The 24,357-nt window shown below is 32.2% G+C and overlaps 1 protein-coding gene across 1 annotated transcript; it reads right to left on the bottom strand.

Moving 5' to 3' along the window:
• Nucleotides 1–542: 542 nt before the first annotated feature.
• On the bottom strand, nucleotides 543–24,242 carry MUC19 (mucin 19, oligomeric). Its single transcript, XM_088791119.1, has 27 exons — nucleotides 24,233–24,242; nucleotides 24,063–24,160; nucleotides 21,701–21,911; nucleotides 20,882–21,004; nucleotides 20,342–20,465; nucleotides 18,770–18,905; nucleotides 16,818–16,910; nucleotides 16,080–16,164; nucleotides 15,761–15,898; nucleotides 14,628–14,777; nucleotides 13,652–13,746; nucleotides 13,090–13,216; nucleotides 11,031–11,277; nucleotides 9,200–9,252; nucleotides 8,998–9,098; nucleotides 8,619–8,770; nucleotides 8,164–8,302; nucleotides 7,039–7,143; nucleotides 6,756–6,950; nucleotides 5,829–6,068; nucleotides 5,600–5,756; nucleotides 4,479–4,604; nucleotides 3,952–4,093; nucleotides 3,156–3,187; nucleotides 2,606–2,635; nucleotides 1,535–1,576; nucleotides 543–595 (listed from the first exon to the last, which is right to left on the bottom strand). The coding sequence occupies exons 1-27, from the start codon at nucleotides 24,240–24,242 to the stop codon at nucleotides 543–545; spliced, it is 3,204 nt and encodes a 1,067-aa protein (XP_088647245.1).
• Between the last annotated feature and the right edge of the window lie 115 nt (nucleotides 24,243–24,357).

Below are 24,357 nucleotides of genomic sequence, written 5' to 3'. Positions count from 1 at the left end.
AATGAGTGAAATGTATAAATTGTAAGATTTATCAGTATAAATAATATCTAACCAATAGTCTAACCTTCACCAGAAATTCTGTGCCAAAATAAAAACCTGATGTATGAATTTGGGACACAGAAAAAGGAGTCATCCCTTTATTCTATAAAGATTGATTGAATAGTAACTAATGTAGCTTGGGACAAGGTACAATTGGGAATACAAGAATGGCAAACCATGGTCTGTGACTTGAAGGAAGTTAACTAGACTTACTGTGGTGATCATTCCTCAATATATACAAATACTGAATCATTATGTTGTACACCTGAAACTAGTATAATGTTACATGCCAATTATGTCTCCATAAAATATCATAGATTTAAATACACATATAAAGACTAGAAGAAAGCAATAAATAACAGGAGGAGAGAAATAGTGTTCAGTTGGAGGAAGAAAAAGTCCTACATATAGGTGAGTGGGTATGTTAAATCTAATACATGTAAGTTCAAAAAAAACAATTTGAATACATATTAAAAACTTTGTAAATTTATAGGCTTTTTAATTCACCTACCTATTGTTTCACTGCTCGATGTTGCAATCTCTGGAATGAAAGTTGCTGAATTAAAGAAAACAATGGGAAAAATAAGTTTTGTTTAGAGGTAAAATTATGTTTCTGAGAATATCTAAGGTCATATATAAAATGGATCAAACTGAAATGAATGTTTCAGAGAAATTTGATCATACAAGTGAATAGATGTTAAAATGTGAAATTGAAGTTTTAAAATCCATAGACCACAAAGTAAAAGGTCAAAAAATGTGTTATTTTGTACAATATTTTCCCCAACATCTTCCTCTAAAACATTCTTTAAAAAGAACAAAAAGAAAAGCGAAAAACAAAGAAGCAATAAAACTTTCCCTAAAAATGCCACTGCTAAAGTACTACAAAAGGAAGTTTTGGATTTCTTTCTTTCTTTTTTTTTTTAATGCCCTCTTGATTAAGGTGTGGTTGAGATTAAGGCTTACCTGTACCTGAGCTGCTGGTTACCAGCGCAATTGCTAAACAATGGAGGAGACAAACATTTGGAAATATATGTTAAAATGGTATTGAAAGACATTTTTAGATATCTCTAGAATGCAAATAAATTATTAAATATAACAGTTAAATTTATCAGATGTTTGCCCATTTCAATACACTACTTTTGTGCTATATTGGCCTCAGATTTAATTACAAACCACTCAATTAATGTTAAAATTCCTTGTTGTTAGTAAAAGAGAAATTGTAAATTATTTTCAAAGAATTTAACATAAAATATTCTTCAGCAGTCCCTTTCACCAAATTAGTAGCATGTGGAACATTCTTTGTAGGATACATAACCTCTGAATAGGGAAGACATTCTTCACCAAAGTGAGAATTGGCTCTAGATCTTACTATTGGGCATTTAGAAGATGAATAAGTAGAGAATGACACATTTGAAAATAGGGTCAAAATACCTGAATTGCAAATTCAGTTTGCTTCAAATTTAGAAGCTAAAAAAACAAATAAGCATTGATTTACCTGCTTCGGTGTTTAATATGGAAGTAGCTGTTGTAGTAGTAACTGTTTAGGAAAGACAATATTTATGAAAATAAAATACTTGAATAATTTTTGCTGGGAAATTTAGTTCAAGAAACCAGTTGCTATAAACTAAATATGAATTTCTGAAATTGTGTGCAGAGATTAAGTGACAAAGCAATCTTTCATTGAAATCAAAACAATATTATGTATTTATTTCATGTCCACCAAAAATAACTAATTATTTTCTGTTATTACCCCTTAACCAAAATTTCATAGGAACTTTGTAAGGTCTATTTATGGACCAAGAAATAAGGTTCTGAACACTGATATGTGATATGTAAGTGACTGGTAAAAATTAAAATTTAAATAGCATTTTATAGATAATCACATAACCTTAATTATCAGAACGGAAGGCTTCCAATTTACTGTAATATCTCTCATTTGACACCATCTCCAAATATTAACCAACAGGAAATAAAACTTCTCCTTGAATCACACAAGACACAAATATGTAAGTATACTAAGGCAACTCTAAGTGTACTTATATTGCCAGTAAATTAAAGGTCCCAAATTAAAGTAAACTGCATTTTGCCCAGCACTCTCTGGAATGAACATAACTGAAATGCCCTTAGAGCTCAGAGCAAAAACATGAGTTAAGAAAAATGATTAACTTTGTATTTCTATGTTTTCAAATTAATTTCTATGTTTTCAAATTATCTCCCAGTGCGATCATTTTAAAATGTTTACTTCATGGAAGACTATATTTACTTCTGTTTCATGCCACTTATTTCAATTATTATCTAAAAATGTCTAACTTTGGGTTATGATATTTACCTAATAAGCATACAATGCCTACTATATGTTCTAATCATATTCCTAACTTAATTCACATAACTATAATGAAAGAATATTTTGACATATTTTCCACTAACTTGTCAATTTTAATTTGAAATTTGTATCAGCAGATTTACCAGAGTATCTTTTACTGGCACAGATTAATGTGAAATTACAAAAAAATGATTCACAAAAAGAAATCAGAAATAATACATATTTAAAACATGATGATTTTACCTGTAAATGTTGCATTCGTAGAAGCAATTTCTGAAATGATCATAAATACTATTATTAACAAACATGCAAAATCACAAAAACTTTTAAATCTCAAGTTATCTATTAGTTATCTGTCACTTTTATTTTACTTTTTACAATTTCTAATACAAAAAGGAGTAGTTCACATATTCTTTTGGAGCCATTGAGATTTATTTTTGAGATATGTGTTGCTTATGAGCAATTCTTCAATTATTTAAGTCTATCTATATTAATCCTCACCTTCCACTCCATCTCTTTATTAAACCATTTGGACTGATGTCTCATTCCCTTAATTCCCAGAACCTACAGATAGGTGGAGGCACGCAGCAGGAGAACTGCCCCATCTGCCAATTTGAAATGCCTTGGTTTTGAAGTGATTCAACACAATACACTGTAATGGAATCGGTTCAGTTCACTGAGGGGCAGTCTAAAGCATGAAGTACCTACTCTTCTGCTGTTGATGGTCAGGAAAGATCCCAAACCTTTTATCTCACCTTTCCAAAATCAATTTGAGTAAAATATAATGACTCACCACTGCACTCCAACTCTCCCGCAATGCAATAGCTGAAAATTAAAGTTAAAAAAAAAAAAAAAGAATGTGGTTAAAATTTTAACTCCAAATGACATACATCTTCCAAATTTAAAACAACAAATTTCTAACAGTGAAAATTAAGACACAACCAAATAAGAGAACAATAAATAATTGTTTCCCCAAGAGCCTGCCATTGATTGAAATTGCTTGTTTTTTCATGTACTGTTATTTCTAATCTATTTCAGTGAGGTGTTCCTGGGACCTAAAGGAATGCTTTTCAGTCAAGCTGTAAAGTTAGTTCTTACATTTTCAGTTTCAAACATGATGTTACTGATGTCCATGCTGCTCTAGTATAGACATCACCTCTTTGCTTCCATGTCACTGTCTGAAAGCCTATAAACATGACCTTTCATTTATAGAATTAAAGCTTTCTTTTTACCTAAAACTACAGTAACAAATTCTGTTCTGTCTTTTGCATTATTAAGTATAAGATTTAACAAACCATTTGTTGATATGTAAATTTACTGAAAACACAAAATAACCATCTTAACTAATGTGAAACTAAACCTAAAGCTGGCCTTATTTAAAAATAACAGTGTTAAAATTATATACATACATATGTGTATGTATGTATATAATTGTATACTATATATATATGTGTGTATATATATATGTGTGTGTGTGTGTGTGTGTGTGTGTGTATATATATATATATATATATATATATATATATATATATATTAAATGAAAATGAAAGAAACAGAATTGCTTATTGGAAAGGTAGTAGAGAATGTACCATGTTCTTCCACAGTTATCTTGGATCACTCCCCCTGCTGGTATGACATCGTTGTAGAAGCAGCTGCACTCAGACAAACTGACACATTTCATGGTGTTCTCATCCAGATAAGGAGCATTGTCTGGGCACTTAGCATAACAACCTGTGAGTAAAAATGACCTGCAGTTTGTCTCTATTTACTGAAATTGATCATACTGCATTATATTATATAGAATATTTATAAAGTTACTTATATGATTCCGTTAACTAAAGTAGATAATAGCAAGATGCTATCACATCCTTAAGAATGACAATGAGCAATGGGATTGTGTTTCCGCTCTCTCTATATATATATCTCCTATTAAACACATAACTTATGTCCAGAAAAAATGTGTCTGATGCAGAAATATTAATGTCACAATAAAGATAACTATTCATTAAATTACAAAATATAAGACACCAAATTGGCAGAAACTGACAACATTTTCCAGTTTTAAATATCAATATAATTTGCACTACCCTTTGGATATTATTAAAATTTGCCTTACCTTCTAAAAGTGCAGAAAATTTCTGGCCAATAACTCGATCTTTGCATGTCTTTGCAGTCACTGTACCACAAGGTTCATAATGCCAGCTGCATTCTCCAGGTGCGTTGTAATAATCACAGTAGACAGCTATAATTAAATTATATCAAATTACTTCCATTAATTATATAACAATTTTCACCTTTCGTTTCTGAAAGCATTTTTAAAAGGGATTTTGAATGATAGTAACAATAAACAGACCTAAAAATATATCATTCTATCTTATCAACTTCCTTTGGCTTTGATCAAATTGCCTTATAAGCCAAAATAGCTCAGAAAAAAAGAGAGAAGCATATAGAATCAAGACAGTACTTAACTTTGACATCTCACACTAATATAGGTTTGAGGTGGAAAAGTAACATTAATTTTCCTATTTTGAGATAGTTAAAGCCATAGCCTAGATTCACAGTTTTAATGTTCAAGCTTAAATTAGAAAACTAAGTCTCTGGAAAAATTAGACTTCTTTAATATGTAAACAACAGTTCCCAAATGAGGCAACTGAAGGTTTCAATATAATATAATGCTGTGCATAATGAACTGAATGCAATGCGGATTCAATCTCGACGTTTCTCATTTGTCATATTTTCTTTCATAATACCTTCCTTTAAAAGAAAGAGTTAACTGATTTCTATTGAAGTTACCACTTTCTATATACATCAAGATTCAGTTTACATTTATTGTATAGTTTATTTTGAATAGGGCTCTATAAAAGTTTTCAAGATAATGTGTGAGGATTTCCATCAAAAGTAATATATGAGGTAAATGTTTAAGGATATATGACTATAACAAGACAGGTAAATAGTTCATTGTTCCTCTGAATCTGAGTGAGTATTCTCCATCAGTCTTCAATTTTTTTTTTCCCCTCTGAACATAAGAACTTTTGAAATTGAATTTGATGTTCTATGCCAGGTGCTATATTTTTTTAAATAGATACTTTTTTCCACCATCATATAACACATTTTAAAACATTTCGAGGATCAAGAATGTGTGTTTTATAGAAAATATGAGAGGAAGGTTGATTATCTAACAAAGTCATTATATCTAATTATGTTGTTAACGAACAACAATACATGGATTTCACTTACGACAGAGGTCGGGTTTTCTCCACTTGACACAGACTCCAACAGCGCTGCATGCCTCCGCATACATAGCCACAGACGTGCAGAAGCCCAGGTACTTCCCTTCCATGTCACATGCGCAGGCTTCCTCGATACACGCATCATAGTAAGCACTGGGGTCCACCTAGGTAGAGGACAGCACATGAGTCTCTGGGAGCAAACCCTGTGGAGGTCCATGCTCTCAGAGTAGTGCTACCTTGTTATGGCAGTCTCTGAAGGTGCTGTCCCGGATGATCTCACATTTCCGCACAGCCCAGGCCTTACAGTAGGGGTTTGAGTCACATGGGAAAGTCTGAGTTACTGTGTTTGAACATTCTTGACTTGTTTTCCAACTATTTCCAAATTCCAGTGCTCCAGCAGCGACTGACGAGTATCTTGTTGTGAAATCATCCTTGAGATCACCATTGCTATTTCCACAAAGACCACACACTTTGCCCTATACAGATCAGAAAGGGAAATTAACAAGTACGTTGTAGATATAGATATGTAGACATGTAGATATAGAGAGAGAGTTGGAATCAGAAAGGGAAATTTATAAAGTGAGCTGCACTAGGGATATACATAGAGACAGATGATAGGTAGATGATAGATAATAATTATTATATATAATCAGAGTTATATGTCATGAGTCTATTTTAAATTTCAATTTTTGGAAGGAAACCAGAATCTGTGGATAAGATTCTGATCCCGTTTAATTCAAGACATCCTATATCATAAGATGATCTAGTATTAACTAAGAAAATGCCTTAAGAATTAAAATAATTATATTCACTAGCTTCAAATTATATATGAGTATACTCTCAGTTTCTTAGAACATTTGCTCCCAGCAATACAGTTATTTCTATATATACTCCAACTACTTCAAAATTGAATTATGCAATAATCTCAAACAACCAAATATGGATAAACTAGAATACTTCAGGTTTATTGCATTTATTTTTCACCAGATTCTATCATCTTTATTACATTTAATATTTCATGCAAAGGTTAAATAGATATGGAGCGCTTATTGTACAACAGAGACTACCATTCTCCCACTTTCCACCTATAAGTATGTCTCTAACTCTCAGTAACAGAAATGATTTTGTTTCCCAATTGAATTACTTATTAGCAATATACATACATTCCAGCGTGGATCCAAAATAACAGACATTCTTGTGTTTTTGTCCCAAATTATGGTTATTCCAGCTAAAAATTTCAGAATCAAGTACAGGCCAACGGTATGCACAGAATATGCATTTCCACTGAGTTCACATTCCTTACTTTCTGGAGCTTTGATTGCTGTTACTTTACCATCTTGCAAGATAACATTCTGATCCTGTAAATGAAAAGATAGGCTTATATCAGTTTTATTTGGTCACTCATAATCTGAAAAAGACAGTAAATAAAGGGAAATAGCACTATACCTGTAAAGTAACTATGATTTTTCTTGAACATGTGAGCCCATCTTCGCAGCATGGGACACTTTCAGTTAAAATACGGAATGTGCCATTTTCACGACCACAATAATCCTTTAAAAATAAAGTTATAATATGTTTATTAATATCAGGGATATGGAACTTAGTTATAACATTTGTATCAAATATTTCTCAGTCAGTGATAACTTAAACTCAGTAAATTACGATATACTATATTAGGGAAATTTCTGAAACATAATGGTTTAATTGCATTTGGCTGAGGCCAAGCTAGTTAACTTGCTTTGACTCAGCCCTTTTCCCATTACTTTTATACAAGTTTAGAATTACACCATGGATATGTAAGTGTTTAAATTATATGTTTGTAATCATAGACTTATATCTAGGACTTGTAAATTGCTAAAAGTGGATTTTTTTTCCTCAGTGATTTATAGGAAATTTGATATTCAATCAAAACTAATGCATACATACAAAACAATCCAAATGTATCTTCCTCTTATGGAGGAAGCAGCTTAATTGCATGTAATAAGCATAAACTCTGGAATCAGACAGATCAGGTTTGAATAAGGTATTGTCTACTTAGTAATTTTTGTTGTTTATCCTCTGTAAACCTCAATTTCTTTATCTGAATCATAGGAATAATATCAGCCTTTTAGTATTATAATGATTAAATGTAGTAAAATATGTAAACTTGCTTGGCAAAGAAGTTCTCATAAAATGCTGTCATCGTTGCTGATTGTGCTGTTCTTAAAATAATTGTAATATCTAACTTTTATTAAGCACTTAGCATGTGCTCCAATATTTCCCCTAATTTGGTTTCGAGTAGAGGCAATTGCCATCCCCATTTTATAGATAAGGAAATTGAGACACAGAAAGGTTAAGGAAGGTGCCCAAAGTCACACACCTTAAAAATGGTAGAGCCGGGATTGAAATCTAGGCCTGCTGCCTCTGGAGTCAGCATTGTTTTATGTTACATTTTACTGTCTTCGAGAAACTGCCTTCAGCCTTTTTTTTTTTTAATTTCACATTTTGAGAATAAAATTTTCCAGAGTTCATCCACAATAAATAATAAGTAAGAAATTTAGGAAAATTGTGATAAAACACACTTGTAATTACCTCAACAAATGAATACTGGCAGAGACCATCAAAGCTGTAACTTTTCCTATCAAAAGTTCGAACATGACCTTCCCCATAGATGTGACAGGTAGTTTGACATTCATTTTGCGTACAGCTCCAAGATCCTTTTAAGCAAATGCTGAAATAAAACAATGACAGTGTGTGGTAATTATACTATTCCAAGATCTATATACTCATACTACTTTTGTAAAGAAGCACAAAACAATGTTTTCTATTGATGTAAATTTTGCAGTTGTCGTCATTATACTTCATGATGTTCATCATATATAATATGCTATATAACTTTCTATTTAAAGAAATAGCATTTTTTTCTAACTGCATTTGACCATTATTTTTGGAAATATCCCAAAATATGACTTCTTCTTTCTCATAAAAATAAGAGCAGATTGTGCACTTTTTAAATCCAAAATAAATAATAATCCTTTACTACACACCATTTGTTGCAGCCCACTGAGGTGACACTTCCTTGTTCATACTCTCGTCCACCAAAAGAGCATGGGCAGTCATCAGGAAAGACACAGTTCCCTTTAGAATTGCGAACCATTCCTACTGGACAGTAGCACCCACGTTTGCAAGGCAAGTTTCCCTACAGAAATAAGTATAAAATATACACAATGAGGCACGGCTCCAAACACATCACATTATCAACATTAATTTATAATAGATAAATACACCAAGTATACATTTAGCGTTAATATTTAACAAGTCAGAATAACACACAATAAATAATATGATCTTATAATTATTTTTCATTGACATTTTAATTTTATTCTGCCCTTTTACAGAGCTAAACTCTAATGCCATGTCACTTACATCAAAATTAGGCATGTTCCGAGTGCTACATGAACTGTCAACTCTTCTCTGTGCCTTAGGATCACTGCAGTCCACATATTCAGCCCCTCCAGAACAAGTCTCTGTAAGATAAAGAAAGCCATTGTTCATCAAGGCCTTCTTGATCTGTTTATTTTAACCAAAGCAGAATATCTTCAACTTGCATCATGATTTCAACACTTACGTTGGGTTAAATCAATGGGAGTCTGGCAAAGAAGAATCCCATCTCGACAGACACTGGAAATAAAAGAAAATGATACATTTAAACATCACATTTCAGTGACAATATCTTAATACATCATCACAGCCACCTGAACCCCTCATTCATAAACCACCTGTTTCATTGCAAGTAGTTAGATGAATGAGACATAATGCCCCAGAACATGAGAATGAACTGAATCATAAGATACAGACTTGTACATATTATAGGAATGTACAAATAAGGTTGTGTAGACATCAAAGAAAACTTCGTGGAAAATATGCCTGGATATTGATGGATGAGTAAGACTCAATAGATACTGCTGATAAAATGCAAAGCTGTGAGGCATGAAAGAACAATGTATATTCCAATTACTTGTTTGGATTGAAGGTAGAATGTGTAATAGGGAGAAGTGGTAAAAGTAAGTTGGGGCCATATTTCAGATGGTCTTAAATGACATGCAAGTCTAATTTTGTTCTTCAGGCAACTGTCATCATTAATGTTTTTGAGCAGCTAAGTGGCACAAACTGAACAGTGCTTTAGGTTAGATACTCTAGTGGGAGTGAGGAAACATGAGACAGAGACAGAGAGATACAGGGCAAAGAACAACCACATTAGCAATCACAGTAGTGCCAGTAAGAGCTCACAGGGGTCTGAAATAGGGTAATGCTGTGCTGAAGGGAACCATCATTTGGAGGTGCTAGCCTGTTGTATTTAAAAGGTAATCTACTGATTCTCCAACATGTGCAGAGAAAGTATCATTATCAAACCTTAACTGAATGTTGTGTGTGCTTTGTGGGAAAAGGATTGTTAATATGCTTTTCTTTTAAATGGCCAAGAAATATCATTCATTGCTAAATGATTGCTTAATGGAACCAAAGAAAACATAGAAGGTGCATCCAGAGAGTTTTGGAATGGCTACTTCATTTTGCAGTTATGTTGTTAAGAATTGCTATATCTATTTATGTAATTAGACATATGGATAAATGACTTTGCCCCATAAATTACTTTGCCAGAAACCACAACCTCCTTAGCCATTATGAAGTCACAATTCTTTAACCCTTACTGCCCAGGAACTAAGTTCAAATTCTTGAGCATGGCCTGACCACTGCCTACATTTTCAACCCAATCCCATGCAACAATGACCTACCTGTGCAATACATTTTCAAGCATTTCCTACATTAGTGCATTCTGTTTACTCTACTGAAAATCACTCTTCACACCCCAATTTTTTCTGGAAAAAGATTCATCCTTAGGAAAACTCAAATGCTGGTCTCCTCTGAGAAGTTTTCCTTATCTCCACAGGTAGACACTGGCCTTTTCTGTGCCATGTTATAGTATACAAGTATACAAAATCCTCGCCACCAGCACCCTATTTACTCTGTGAGTGCAAAACAGTATTCATCTATCTTCATAACTTCAGCATTCAGCACGAGGTCTGGCACAGTGTAGACATTCATTTAATACGCATTTGTTTGACAATGAATATTGAGTGACTACTAGAAAATATTGTCTGAATATGAAATTACTTTGCATTGTTTGCACGTAGGAGCTGCTAGAATACTTTTTTTACTGGTATTAAAACCAAATAAGAATAGGATAAATCAAGTATAGCCATGATGATGCAGTGAATACTCCAGGTTAAAGCGGACGATATCTAACCTTACTAAGAAATACAAAATTAAAAAAAAAATATATATATATATATATGACATCTCTAAAGAAGACTTCATACTAGCAAAAGACTATTTCTCTGAAAGGGACAGTCCCTGGATTTCAAAGTCATAACATATGTATATATATGTAATCTCCATACCATTTATTATCATCAATTTCGATGAGTTTGCCTGGTTTCAAGACCTCATCATTTATATAGCAGTCACACTGGGATTTGGGGACACAATTTCCTTCATTGTCCTGGTACATCTCATCGGGGCAAGTGCATCCATCAACTGGAACATCTTCTACATCACAGCTCCTATCTCTCTCTGACAATGAGCGGCAAGAACTATTGCAGGCTTTTACATTGTACTTGAAAACTAGGCCACTTGGACAAGAATGATCTGTAGGATAGGGACAAAAAATAGTAAATATGTTATCTATCCAGAAAATATAGCAATTTCACTTCAACTTGATGCTTATAGATATTATAGTGAATTATTCATAATTGAGGTAATAAATAATCAAGAAAAAAGTAGTTGTTCATTTTTTTTTCAGTCAATATTGAGACGTCACCATACGTTCTGCTAGGGATAAAGCCCATAAACAAGATTGGTGACACACTGCTCTCTAGTGGTTTATATTCCTGGGGGAAGGACAATCGTGTTACATGCTATGAAGGAGCAAGATGGGAATTCTAAGTGTGCACAACTGGGGACCTGCACTTAGTGAAGGGAAGCAGTAGATGGACAACAAGAAGGCAGTCTAGAGAAAGAGAATTCTAAGTCTGGGGAACAACCTAAGTTAAAGAGAGGAAAGGTCTTTCAAAAAGCAAATAAAAGAATAGAAGCTATAAGCCCAGACACAGAATTAGCAGTAGGCCTTTCAGGGCCCACTTAGGCAGTTTGATCTTTAGCATTAGAGTGATGAGAAGCCATTGACTTGTTTTAGACTAGAGTATCACATGATCAGGTTAGTTTTATTTGGTTTTACTTTAAAGATTACACTGATTACTCTGTGGAAAATGGAGTAGAGGGAACCAGGAATCAATACTGAAGGAGGCTATTGCAATCACACAGGAGAAGAAAAACGATGGTTTCTTAAACTAGGTTGATGGCAGTAAAGATGGAGATACGTGAATGGATTTGAGAGAAATTTGTGAGGTAAACTTGACAGACCTTATTGATTGACTGGATATAAGCTATGAGGTATTAAGTATGATCTACAAGGGATATGTTCCTACAAAGTATTTCTTTTTTTCTTTTTGGAAATCAAGTACTTTCTAAAGTCTCATTCCAATAGTGTAATACATACTTTAAAATAAAGTTTTAGAAATATTATAGCTGATCCTCTAATTTACTGATTTATTTTTATTTTGTTACAAAGTAAGTTATTAATATTTGACTATCATTTAAAATACAGTAGTATTCAGAACATTACTTAAATTTCAGCAAACAATAATTGAACAGATACATAGTTATATATAAATACATATATATTCTGTTCTTGTTTACATATGAATATATTAAATTGAGATAAAAAAATAAATCAAGAAGTAAAAAATGCAAGGATTGCCCAAATATACATATTTAGTAGAGTGGGGGTGGTCACTGAGTGGTCTTATTCAAATCACATGCTAACCCCATGTCTTTCAGGAGGATGGGTACTTTAATGGTGGTTCCAACAAGATTTACTTCAATGAAGATGGGGTAGATTCCCAAAGGAATATCAGAATTTTATTACAAAAAGAAGAGGACATGGATATTGACCAATCAATAAAATTGGGGAGCAGAAATATCCATTATTAATATTTTTTTAATTATTATTTTCCTTAGGATAAATCCTCAAAAGTGTAAATGCAGTGCCAGGGAGGATGAAGATTTTTATAATTCTTGCTGCCTAATGTTCTACTGGTTTCCATAATGCCATACTGATGCTTGAAGCTCATTTTCCCTTTCCCAGGTCTAGGAAATACATTTTTTTTTAACCTTTTGACCCCCTTCACCCATATCTCCCAATCCCCACCGACGACCTCTGGCAATTACCAAGCTGTTCTCTATCAAAAGCAGAAAATTATCTTTGAAAGAACCAAGTAGAAATTTGTAAATACATGTGCCTATGTGCATACACACACACACACACACACACACACACACACACAAACTATAGTAAAATTGAGAAGGAAATAGAGTTATCTAAAGCATCCATCTGCTTACCACATCGTCCAGCTCTCCAGTCCACTACGTATGTTTCCTTCTCAGCACATGCTTTCACATAGTTGCCTAAAATTGTACACAGGCAATCTTGACTGTTTTCACAAGTACAAGTGTATTTTTTGCATTCCTTTAAAATGAGAAACAAATTCATATGACATTATGAAAATATTCAGAAGAACAGGCAAACTGGGTAAATTACTTGAGTTCATAATCACTCTTCTTCCCTGAAAACAAATTGTCTTTGAAACTTTTGGAAATATTTGTTTTCAAAAATATGCAAAATAGCAAATCAATTATTAACTGGGTTTTCAAATAACTTAGAAAAAAACAGAAAGAAAATTATTCAAGATTTTTTTCATTTGGGGTTTTTTTATATCAATTTTAAAAATTAGAGTTGGTATATTTGACAATTGAAGAAAATAGTGGAATTCAATGTTAAATTTAAACATACCTTAATCTACTGACAATGGCAGTTATTTGAAAATTCTTAATATCTACATATTTCTTTTGATATTATCAAAGTATTTCCCCCAAAAGCTGTTAATGTTAGATTCTCATGTACCTCAAGATATGGTTTAGGGTTCACAACTGGATGACAGGAAGCAAAAGGCCCATTTGCATCAAGAAGAATTCCACAGTGACTTTCAGCAAAATTTTCTGGAAGAAAATTAATGCAACCAAAATTTGTATCATTAATGTCATAATTTTTTAATTGAAAGAAAAAGTGTAAATTTTTAATAGAATTTTATCTTTATTAAAACAATTATGTTTTTGAAGTGTTTTGCTATAATAAATTGAATTTGTTATCAGTATATATAAAAATAACATGATATAATCAGAAACACCTTAAAGTAAAAGGCAAAGTCTTTATTAGCTTTGGACTTCTGTATTAAATCAGTTAACTATTTTCTGAAATTATATATATATGGAAAAAAGGAACCAGATCATTTATTTATGTGCCATTTAATTTAAAATACACATTTCTTTCTAAGTTATGAGAAGTGGGTAAATGAAGCCACCACACCACTGCCACTTCACTCCTGTCACCAGTATACAATTTTCTTAAGATCTAGGTTTGGGGTTTGGTGTAACTAATATTTACCATAGCAGTGGTTGGGAGACCTAGATCTAGCCATAGCTCTATTATCAAGTGGCTCAGCACTTTGAGTCAGTCTATTTTAATCAATGATTACTTCCATGACTAAATTAATAGGAAAGAATAACAACTCAAATAATCTGTAAAGCCTCCTCTAACTCTATTATTCTATAACTATGGAGAAACTGTTTAAGGAAGGAAAGAGTGGGTATAGAAAAAGACAACTGAGATGATCCACCCTCCCCCAGTGAAAGGTATGTTTTCTAGGAATACCCTCAGTCAGCCAGACTGTTTCTCTGCTGTTTCCTCTGAAATTGGGACAGTACAGCAAATACTCATTAAAATCAGGGTTATGTGATAGTCTCATATTATTGCAAGAATAAGTACATAATTCCTAACAACACGTATTTAATTACAGAGTTTGGCATTCAATCAGCATTACCTTGTTCTATGCTGATGCATGAGGTAGGTTTTCCTTTAGGACAGGACATCATTTCCCAAGAATCAGCAAACGTCTGAGACGTCTTCTCCAATATATTCTGACTTGACATGAAATCATCCTCTGCTCTGTTGTTATAGGAACCGCAGAGTCCTGTATAAGAGCACAGCACAAAGTTTAACATCTCCTTACCTACTCAACCATTTGGATTCATGTCCTTACTTCGTCTCAGTTCTTTCTTCAAATGAAAACTACAGAAGCTACCGAAAGCATTCCTTGATTAGTCTTTATGCATATAAATAAAATTTAATAACACTTCAGATTCATACCCCCTTTTAGTCAAATTCCAAGAACACTGAAATTCCATTTGCCATGAATAGTGTATTTTTCCTGTCGGTTGCTGTAACTTTACCTTCTTTGAGAAGGTAGCAGGAAGTACGCTTACAAGTAGGAGGTTTATGACTACATATTTTCACAGGTCCAGTGTGGAGACTTGAATTATGTTAAGGGCTATGTGCCTTTCTTATCTGGACCCTACTGACTCATGAGTTACATACTTTACCTATGTGTAAATAAGTCACCTTCTCAAGCATAGATACATTGCAAAAGCTTAAAAGGTTTAAATTAGTAATTGTGGCCTTGGCTAGAATTGTTTTATGTAACATCAATGACAGCATGTAAGAGCAGATTTCTATCCTAGGAAAAACCTCAATGAAAGATATGACCACATAATCTGTTGGTAAAAAGACAAATTATAATGTAACTTGTATTTAAACATGATTTTCAGAGGATTTATGTCTATAATATTTTTATTTTTTCTTCTCCAGATCAAAATCTTAGTAATGCATATCAGCAAAGTGATATATAACATATATCATCAAGTCTCACTTCATAAAAGCCTTAATTTAAAAACCTTAAAATGTTTAAATTTTTAAGGACCATTTGGGAATAGATTTTGTAATTAATAAAGCTGTCTTTACTATAAGAAGCAAACTGGAATTATTTTACTGCCATATGGAAGATAAAGTTAAGTAAAAATGTTTTATGATTTAATGTCATCTAGAGACAATTGAAAATTACAATAAATAATGGTCACCTTAGAGCCTGGGAAATAAAAACATATGCGGAGGACTTACCTACGGTGTCTGTGAATTGGTTAGGTGGCATAGAAACATATAATTGCATCACAGGAACAACTTGTATTTGCATTTTTACGTGAAAGTATGTTTCTACTTGAAAGTATGAGGAAGATGCCTTGAATATCTGTATTTTGTCTGTTAAAATAATTATTAACATTATTAGCAATAATTAACATTATAAACAGTTTTTAATTTCTTAAAATGCTTTTAGTCTTTAATACTTGTTAAAAACAGTAATATTTAACATCTTTAAAAATTGAATAAATGAATCTCTTACATTTATTTTTAAATTAAAGGTAAGTATTATTACACTTACCTGAATAATAATGACCTTGATTTCTAATATTGTCATTTGTGACTGTTCCATCTTTATTGAAAGTATATTTGTCAACTGAAACAGACTAAAATTTAAGATACATTGTTAATTCATTTTAATTTACAAAATTAATTCATTTTAGTGTAACATATAAACCTGAGATTCTGTTCCACAACAACTTGTTTAATTTTATTGGATTAACTTATAAATATCTAAAATGTAGAACATTTTTAAAGCATTTGTCATACTTCGCATCATTGTTTTTCATCCTAACTCTTTAAGGAAGATTGTAAAGAACTCTTTATCCCCAATTTGTAGAGGAGGAAACTAAGACCCTAGAAGGTAACTTGAATTTCCAAAGGTCACACAGCTTGCAAGTGCCAAAGGCCAAGATAGTTGTTCTCTATACTCATTTATGTCTGTTTCCATTTATAATGTTGGTTTCTAATACACAAAATTCTAAACAAATATAATTGCTTTCAGAGTTTAATAATTTTATAAGCACATAAGATTGATCTGTAATTAGCATATTAGTTGTATATCTACGGTAATTTTGATATATTTAAGGATCCTTGGAACTATGCAGCTCTTCCAGAAACTTTATCAATTTTCTCTACAATCTTATCTTTGCTTTTAATTTACAGTAAAGCCTGCCTTCTTCAACCTCAAAAACTCTGAATTTGTGAAGTAATTGATTTGATTGTGCTCTGAATAAACTTTAGGAAGCTGATGACTTACCGAATTCAAGAGGAGTGTAACACTATTTAAGCATGTTCCTGACTGACCACTTGGACATGGACGAAGTTCAACACTCACAGACCAATCTTTATCCTGTTAAAAAAAAAAATGCATTTCATTTAAATGTTTATTAAAATGTTATTGATTATATGCTATTACTATGTGATTCATTCACAATGCATGTTTGCATTTTAAATATGCACAATTCCTGTGTACAATCAGTCTGCTCTGAAAATTGAAACCTAGTTAAGTCTATGGTACAGTCTAGGCCTGGCCAAGAGCTTTACAGATCGTCTAAGGATCTTCCATCAGCTATATCTATGTAGTCTATGATCGGGGGGTTTTCATAAACACCAATTTTTTTCTTTATCTTTACTTTTTACTTCTCCTTCAAGGGATTTGTGCTACTTTGTAGAGACTAATAGGAATTAGAGGCAATATAGCTTGTTTATTCTCTGGATAATCCATGTCTGTTTAAATCCAATGTGAGAGGTATTTAATTTGTGAAACTGTAATATAAGTCATGTCAAACATTGACTTCCAGTTCTCATTTTAAGATCTAGGAATCTCTAAACTAAGCAAATATTCCGTGTATTTTGGCATATTTCCCTCTCACTTTGCCCATTTCCTGTCCTCACGGATTACATGCAGAACATAAAAAGAAGGGGGGAAAAAAGAGATGGCATACTGACTTTCAGTAGCAGCAACTACATTTCTCTGATTACTGGACATTGACCCATATCTCTTTATTTCAGGAGTCACAGATTTTGCTCATTTTTGTTTCTTACCAGGAAGATTAAATAAAGTTATATATTCTCATGCTAGCTAAAGGTACAAGCTACAAAATAAAATTTTATTGAAATTTAAATGATTTAAAATGTTAATACTGAAAAGAGTTTAAATATAAGGTCAACCTATATCATACTGATAATATAGTATTATATAATGTATCATATAAAAATAAATGTAAAGGAATAATGATGAAGATACTTCATGGAATAGGAAAGGTAGTTGCATTTGAGGCACTAGTGAACACATGCAAAGAAAAGTAGAAGAACAAATAATTACCCAGTGTATTTAGAAAATTATTCATGATGAAAGGAGCTTTGTTTGTTTGCTTATTAAAGTACACATTTGTAAATCTGAAAACATTTAGAGATAAAGACATGTGTGCTCCAATGTTCATTGCAGCTTTGTCTACGGTGGCCAAGACATGGAAACAACCAAAATGTCCTTCGATAGATGAATGGATAAAGAAGTTGTGGTATATATACACAATGGAATACTATTCAGCGGTAAGAAAAGATGATATAGGAACATTTGTGACAACATGGATGGATCTTGAGAGTGTAATGCTGAGCGAAATAAGTCAGACAGAAAAAGCAGAGAACCATGTGATTTCACTGATATGTGGTATATAAAGCAACAAAAAGAACAAAAAGCAACAAAAGAACAAGACAAACAAATGAGAAACAGAAACTCATAGACACAGACAATGGTTTGGCGGTTGCCAGAGGGTAAGGGGTGGGGGGTGGGGGGAGGTGAGGGTAAGGGGGATCGAATATATGGTGATGGAAGGAGAACTGATGAACAGTGATGAACACACAATGGGATTTATAGATGATGTAATACAGAATTGTACACCTGAAATCTATGTCTATGTAATTTTACTAGCAATTGTCACCCCAATAAATTTAATAAAATAAAATTAAATAAATAAATAAATAAATAAATAAATAAAATAATAAAGTACACATTTGTGAGGAGAATAAGTAATATTGATTGTCAATATGTGACAAAAGGTATACTGAAATATATAACTACTAATTGAAGGGCTGTTTGTTATTTATTGTTTTAAATAGTAATTGAAGGTGAAGATTGTGTTTCAAAGTGTTTAAAATATAGTGTGGTGCCTGTATCCATTTTTGCAAGTGTTCTAGGCTATTACTTACATGGATGGCCAAAAAGTAACAGTTTCCAGGATGGTTATATTTTTCACCATCAAAGGTAGTAATTGAACTTCCTTCCACCTTACATCTTCCAGGGCATAATGCTTCAGTGCAAGACCATTTTGCTTCTTGGCAGGTGCTGTTAAAATAAAATGGTTATGTTAAAGGTTATCAATTGTGTTTTCTCAGTGGTAAGAATAAATATCACATTAAAAAAAATCACAACTTGAGCTAAGACATTTAGTTAAGTAGTTTTAGATCCTATTCATTCCCCACCCACTATCTCAGCTATGTTAAAATGTCTCACTGACAGTGGTAACTTGGTACTTCAGAAGACTTGAATTCCATTGACTAAAAATAATAGCTTCTGCCTGCATCAAACATAAAAACTTGTCAATTGGATTTCATGAATTTGTTTAAATGAAACACATTTCACTGTTAGTATAAAAACACCTGCTACACATCACATTGTAGACCTGCACTGTCCAATACAGTTCAGTCATATAGCTATAGATTATTTGAAATGTGGCTAGTCCAGATTGAGATCGGCTGTAAATATAAAATACAGACTTTGAAGACTTAATATGAAAAAAAATTGTAAAAACTCTCCTTAACTCTTTATACTAATTTTATGTTGAAATGATAATATTTTGGATATACAAAATATAAGATAAAAACTATTAATAATTCTATCTGCTTTTTTTTTGCTTTTAAAAAATGTTTCAACTAAAAATATGTAAAATTATCTATGTGGGTCCTATTTGCCTATTTATGACTCACATTATATTTCTCTTGGACAGAATAGTATAAACATTCAAAAATCATAGCTGTTGTTATTTTTAATTATTAATATAGTATCATCACACTAACAAAATATTTCCTATTTATAGAGAAAATATTATAGTAAAAATAATAGACTAGTCTTCATTGAATCAGATTATTTTCCCAGAAGGACACCATATGTTTCTAGAAAAGTCCTGTGGAATCTTACAGAAATTTGGAGTTTCAGAGAAAAGACAAAATGAAGAATAGAGAAATCTCTCTGGTCAGCATATTGTTGCTGACTTAAAAGGAGGAATCAAGCTAACTATGCAATTAAAAAAGAAATAGTCTATACTAACTTTTGGCACATTCAAATCCACTCTGGATTAAATACATCATCACCAAAGAAGCCTCATATAAAAATTACTTGAAAGTGTTGGGTTGTTTCTGATTGTTCATTTTATTAAATATGTAATTAGCGTAATTATTGCTTCATTATTATAAACATACTCTAGTATTATTCTTTGCTCTGTATTTGCAATCACAAATTGGTTTACTATTCAAAACACTATTTCAGTTAGTGAAAAACATTATCTTTGAAAGATACACAGAAAGCTCACATCTTATTTATAATAAACATACTAAACATTCCTCGAAAATAAAAGACAAAATATCAACACAGGAAATCCAATGAGGCAGATTTTTATTTGTGAAAAGTTTATTTTAAGGGTGGATTTAGGAATTATTTTCAATTAGATTAAAATATCAGTAGTTTTTCACTATCAATAAAATGTAAACAAGAAGCACACATACCACTGAGAACCACAAGGACCTTCTCGGACTTCTCCTGACTGATAGACTTTTCCATTAGATTCACATGGACATTCAGCCTTTAATACACATCTCCCTTTCTCTCCAATATCATCCAATAGATAACCTAAAAATCATTATATAAGATAAATCTCAGAACTATATAAACATCAATAAATTCCCAAGCAGTGTATTATGAAATCACTCTTGAACTAGTCCTTCTTAGTTCAATCGTGAACTTAAAATGGTAATTTCTATTTAAGTAGCTACTCCAAGTTTGAGAGCTGGCAAGTGTTCTGAGCCACAGAGCAGTCCTACTGAGCCCAATATAGGACTCCAGGATGACCTGTAGAATACCATGTCCCTTGGGTACTGTAGAGATAGAAAAACATGTTAACATTAAAGGTCTCTCTGGTCCTTCTCAGCAGTTTGCCAGAAGGATGGATTAGGAATAGGTGGATTTATTAAACATCTCATCACAGACAAGACTCCATTAAACTTGAGTCACTTCATTTTGAGTTGTTTTTGTGTAAATATTATTACCTTCTGGGCAGGTGCAGCCACTCACACATTCACTGTCTTGAAAAGGAGCCACATTAGAACAAGTTGCAGGATTTGAGAGACCACATTCTTTGTAGATATGTTTTTCTGGACATCTTGGTTTTTCTGGAGAAATATAGAAATATGTATGCATGGAAATTAGAAGGAAATAAATGTGATAAATACATAATATTCTAATGGAGAACTTTTCAAATGGTATTCTTTGAGTCTCATTTTCAAGATATAAGTATTTAAAGATCCTCAGTACAACTAAATTATGCCATTTTACCATGCATTATTTTATGATACAATATTTAATATGGAGAAACTGTATATTATACATAATATAATTTCATCATACTTTGAAATTGATATTCTATTTGTATTTTAACTTACACGGATTGAGCCAATCATAAGTGGAAAGTATATTTACATTTGTATGAAGCTCATATTAAAGTTTTATTAATCTTTTTGAAAGCAAAGAGGTACTAATCAATATACTTTTGATAACTTTCCAGTTTTTTTACAGAGTTTTTATAGAATTTTACAAAATTACTCATTTTCCCAGTGAATTTTACTCATTGTAAAGACTATAAAGTTCCTAATTAAGATCTTAACACAAAGCACTGCAACTGTGGCAAGTCACTTTACCATGTGTGCTTCAGTGTCCTCAAAAGTACATGTGAGAGAAGATTATATCATCTATTAAGATGCTTTCCAGGGCTAACAGTCATCTGAGAAGATTACTTCGAAACATAGCTCAACTTTAAAGTGGTATATAAACTTCCTGATTTGGAATCTACAATAAATTGGAAAACCTACCACAAGCCACATCGGAATCATCTCTCCAGGATTCATAGGTGCCGGGGCCATCTGAGGCACAGAGGCGTGACAATTCGGAATAAGTGTCACATGTAGAATTTTTGCCTCTATTTTGGCAATACTCATCAATGCAGATCATTTTGTAGTCATTGGATAAAGTGGTAACCTTTCCACATTTCTCAAAGTAAGTTTCAATAATTTTGTTACAGTGCTACAAAATAGATCATGAGATTTTATTAAAACATAAGAAAAATGACAATCAAATGAACATTTAGGAAAAGATAAATTCAGAAGGTTTTTGGGGGGGTTGTTTTGTTTTGTTTTGCATAATATTCTACAACTTTAACAGCGAGAGTTGTTGGATGTTGGTTGAACTGGAGGGTTTTGAAGTATTATATATAGTTGGTACAGTTACTCCTACAAGAATACTTTACCTCTGGCATTTAGGACTGCTATGTAACGACTTCAAAAATTGTACCTCAACTCATCCAAAATTTCTCTAAAGCGGACATGAAGTTTAGAACTCAAGAAAGTGGAAAGGGTGAGAAAAGGAGAGATCCATTGATGTCAGAGATTGGATGATAAATGATTGACACCACGATAAATACTGAGTTTCCCCGAAATTAAGACATAGCTAGACAATCAGCTCTAATGTGTCTTTTGGAGCAAAAATTAATATAAGACTCAGTCTTATTTTACCACAATATAAGACCGGGTCTTTAATATAGTATAGTATAGTATAGTATAGTATAGTATAGTATAGTATAGTATAGTATAGTATAGTATAGTATAGTATAGTATAATATAATAATATAATACTGGGTTTTACATTAATTTTTGCTCCAAAAGACACATTAGAGCTGATTGTCCAGCTAGGTCTTATTTTCGGGGAAACACGGTAGATACTGGCCTTTTAACTGGTAGTCTGCCTATATTTGATGAGCAAACAGATGACAGTAAAACACAGGGACTCTGTGCTTTCTTGATGGGGGCCATGTGAGTTTGCTCTGGAAACAACATATTTGTTCTCATGTTGGTTAAGGAAGTAAAGACATATTATTGAACCCCCAAAACTTCAAATTTCAATGTATTTTAACTATCACATAGCTGTTTTCTATTTTACACATGTTTATTTTCAGTTGTCAAACAAATGCACAATTTGCACCAATTAAGACGTAAGACTGCTGCTAATATTCAAGTGAGTTATAAAATGAAATAAAATAAAATCTTCAAAGATTGTTTTTTCATCCATTATCCTTTGTATATCTTTCTTGCTGAATTATAGGCTCCTTGATTATAAGAAATACAACTCTGTATCATTTGGTCTTAATACAATACCTTATACATAGTAGGCCCATATGAAGTATGCATGGATGTTAACATAAATTTATATATTTATTTAATAAACATTTTTAAGCAAAAAGAAGTAAGTTCACACTCAGCAAGCAACTACCACAATGGATATAACATCACAGAACTCATAATCTTACAGAAGACATATGAAAAAAACCATGAGAAATTATTACATATGGTATCTTATCATAAGTTCCAATGAGTGGCAAACAGTAGCACAGTAAAGAGAAAGTAATTCTAACTGCAAAAGTCAAGGAGGGTTTCACGAGGAAGATAGCAAGTGTTTTTATATACTGTCATGGTTTAATTTGCTTTACTAGAAGATGACAAGGTGGTTATAAATGTAACAACTATTGTCAATAATACAAAAGTCTGTTCTATCCATATATATCTTGAGCTTTAGAATTTTGTTCTAGATTGAAATAGGAATATATGAACATTCATTCAGTCATCAAATTAATCTATCAAATTCAATATAACAAAATTAAACAGCGTGGAAAATTCACAGAGTGAATAATGACTATTTTTAAGTGTTGGAGTCAAAAAGGTTATGTGCAACTTTTTCAAAAAGAAGGTAAAAGATCTGAGGGAGGACAATTCAGACAGACTATCTGGGTCAAAAGTTAAGGGAGTGAAAGCAAAAAGTAGTTGTTGGGCTCACAGTACATGAATTTCTAAACTATAAGAGTCAAGTTAGTATCCATCAAGAGATAATAATGGAGAGGTGAAGCATGTTCAGTTTATAGACAAACTGAAATACTATGCAAAGGAAATTGGAATTGTCACAGTAACATATAATAAATATCATACCATTTTAGGAGGAAAACTTGTTTTAGCATCTACAGCTAGACTAAAGCTGAGAAACAGAGCACAGGGAAATTGGAGAGGAAGCATTTGCAGAATTCTAAGAAGGTATGCATGCTTAAAAAAGACGTTGGCTATCTAAATTTAAATCAAGGGGAATATTGCTAAAATTTGCTACTAGATAGATAAAATATAAATTTCTTACCTGTACTCCATCTGGACAACTTTCATGGCTTTTACTAAATGCCCTGGGACATTCATCAGGAATTTTACTATTGGCAATGTGCTCATTGATATCTTCTCCTTAAAAAGAAAGCAATGTTTGGTTCAAAATATTCATTACATATACACATCATTTTCAAGCTAAATATGGACTTGATGACATATATATGTACGTATATATATGTATACATATACATATATATTAACAATTTCTCATTCTTTAGACAAATGTAAATTGTTTGTTGTTAGATTTATCTAAATATAAGCAATTACTTTAA

This window comes from Rhinolophus sinicus, chromosome 1 (genome assembly GCF_057876585.1).
Source record: "Rhinolophus sinicus isolate RSI-liver-muscle chromosome 1, RSI-T2T, whole genome shotgun sequence".
NCBI classification, from domain to species: domain Eukaryota; kingdom Metazoa; phylum Chordata; class Mammalia; order Chiroptera; family Rhinolophidae; genus Rhinolophus; species Rhinolophus sinicus.
This window is presented reverse-complemented; position numbering and strand designations above follow the sequence as displayed.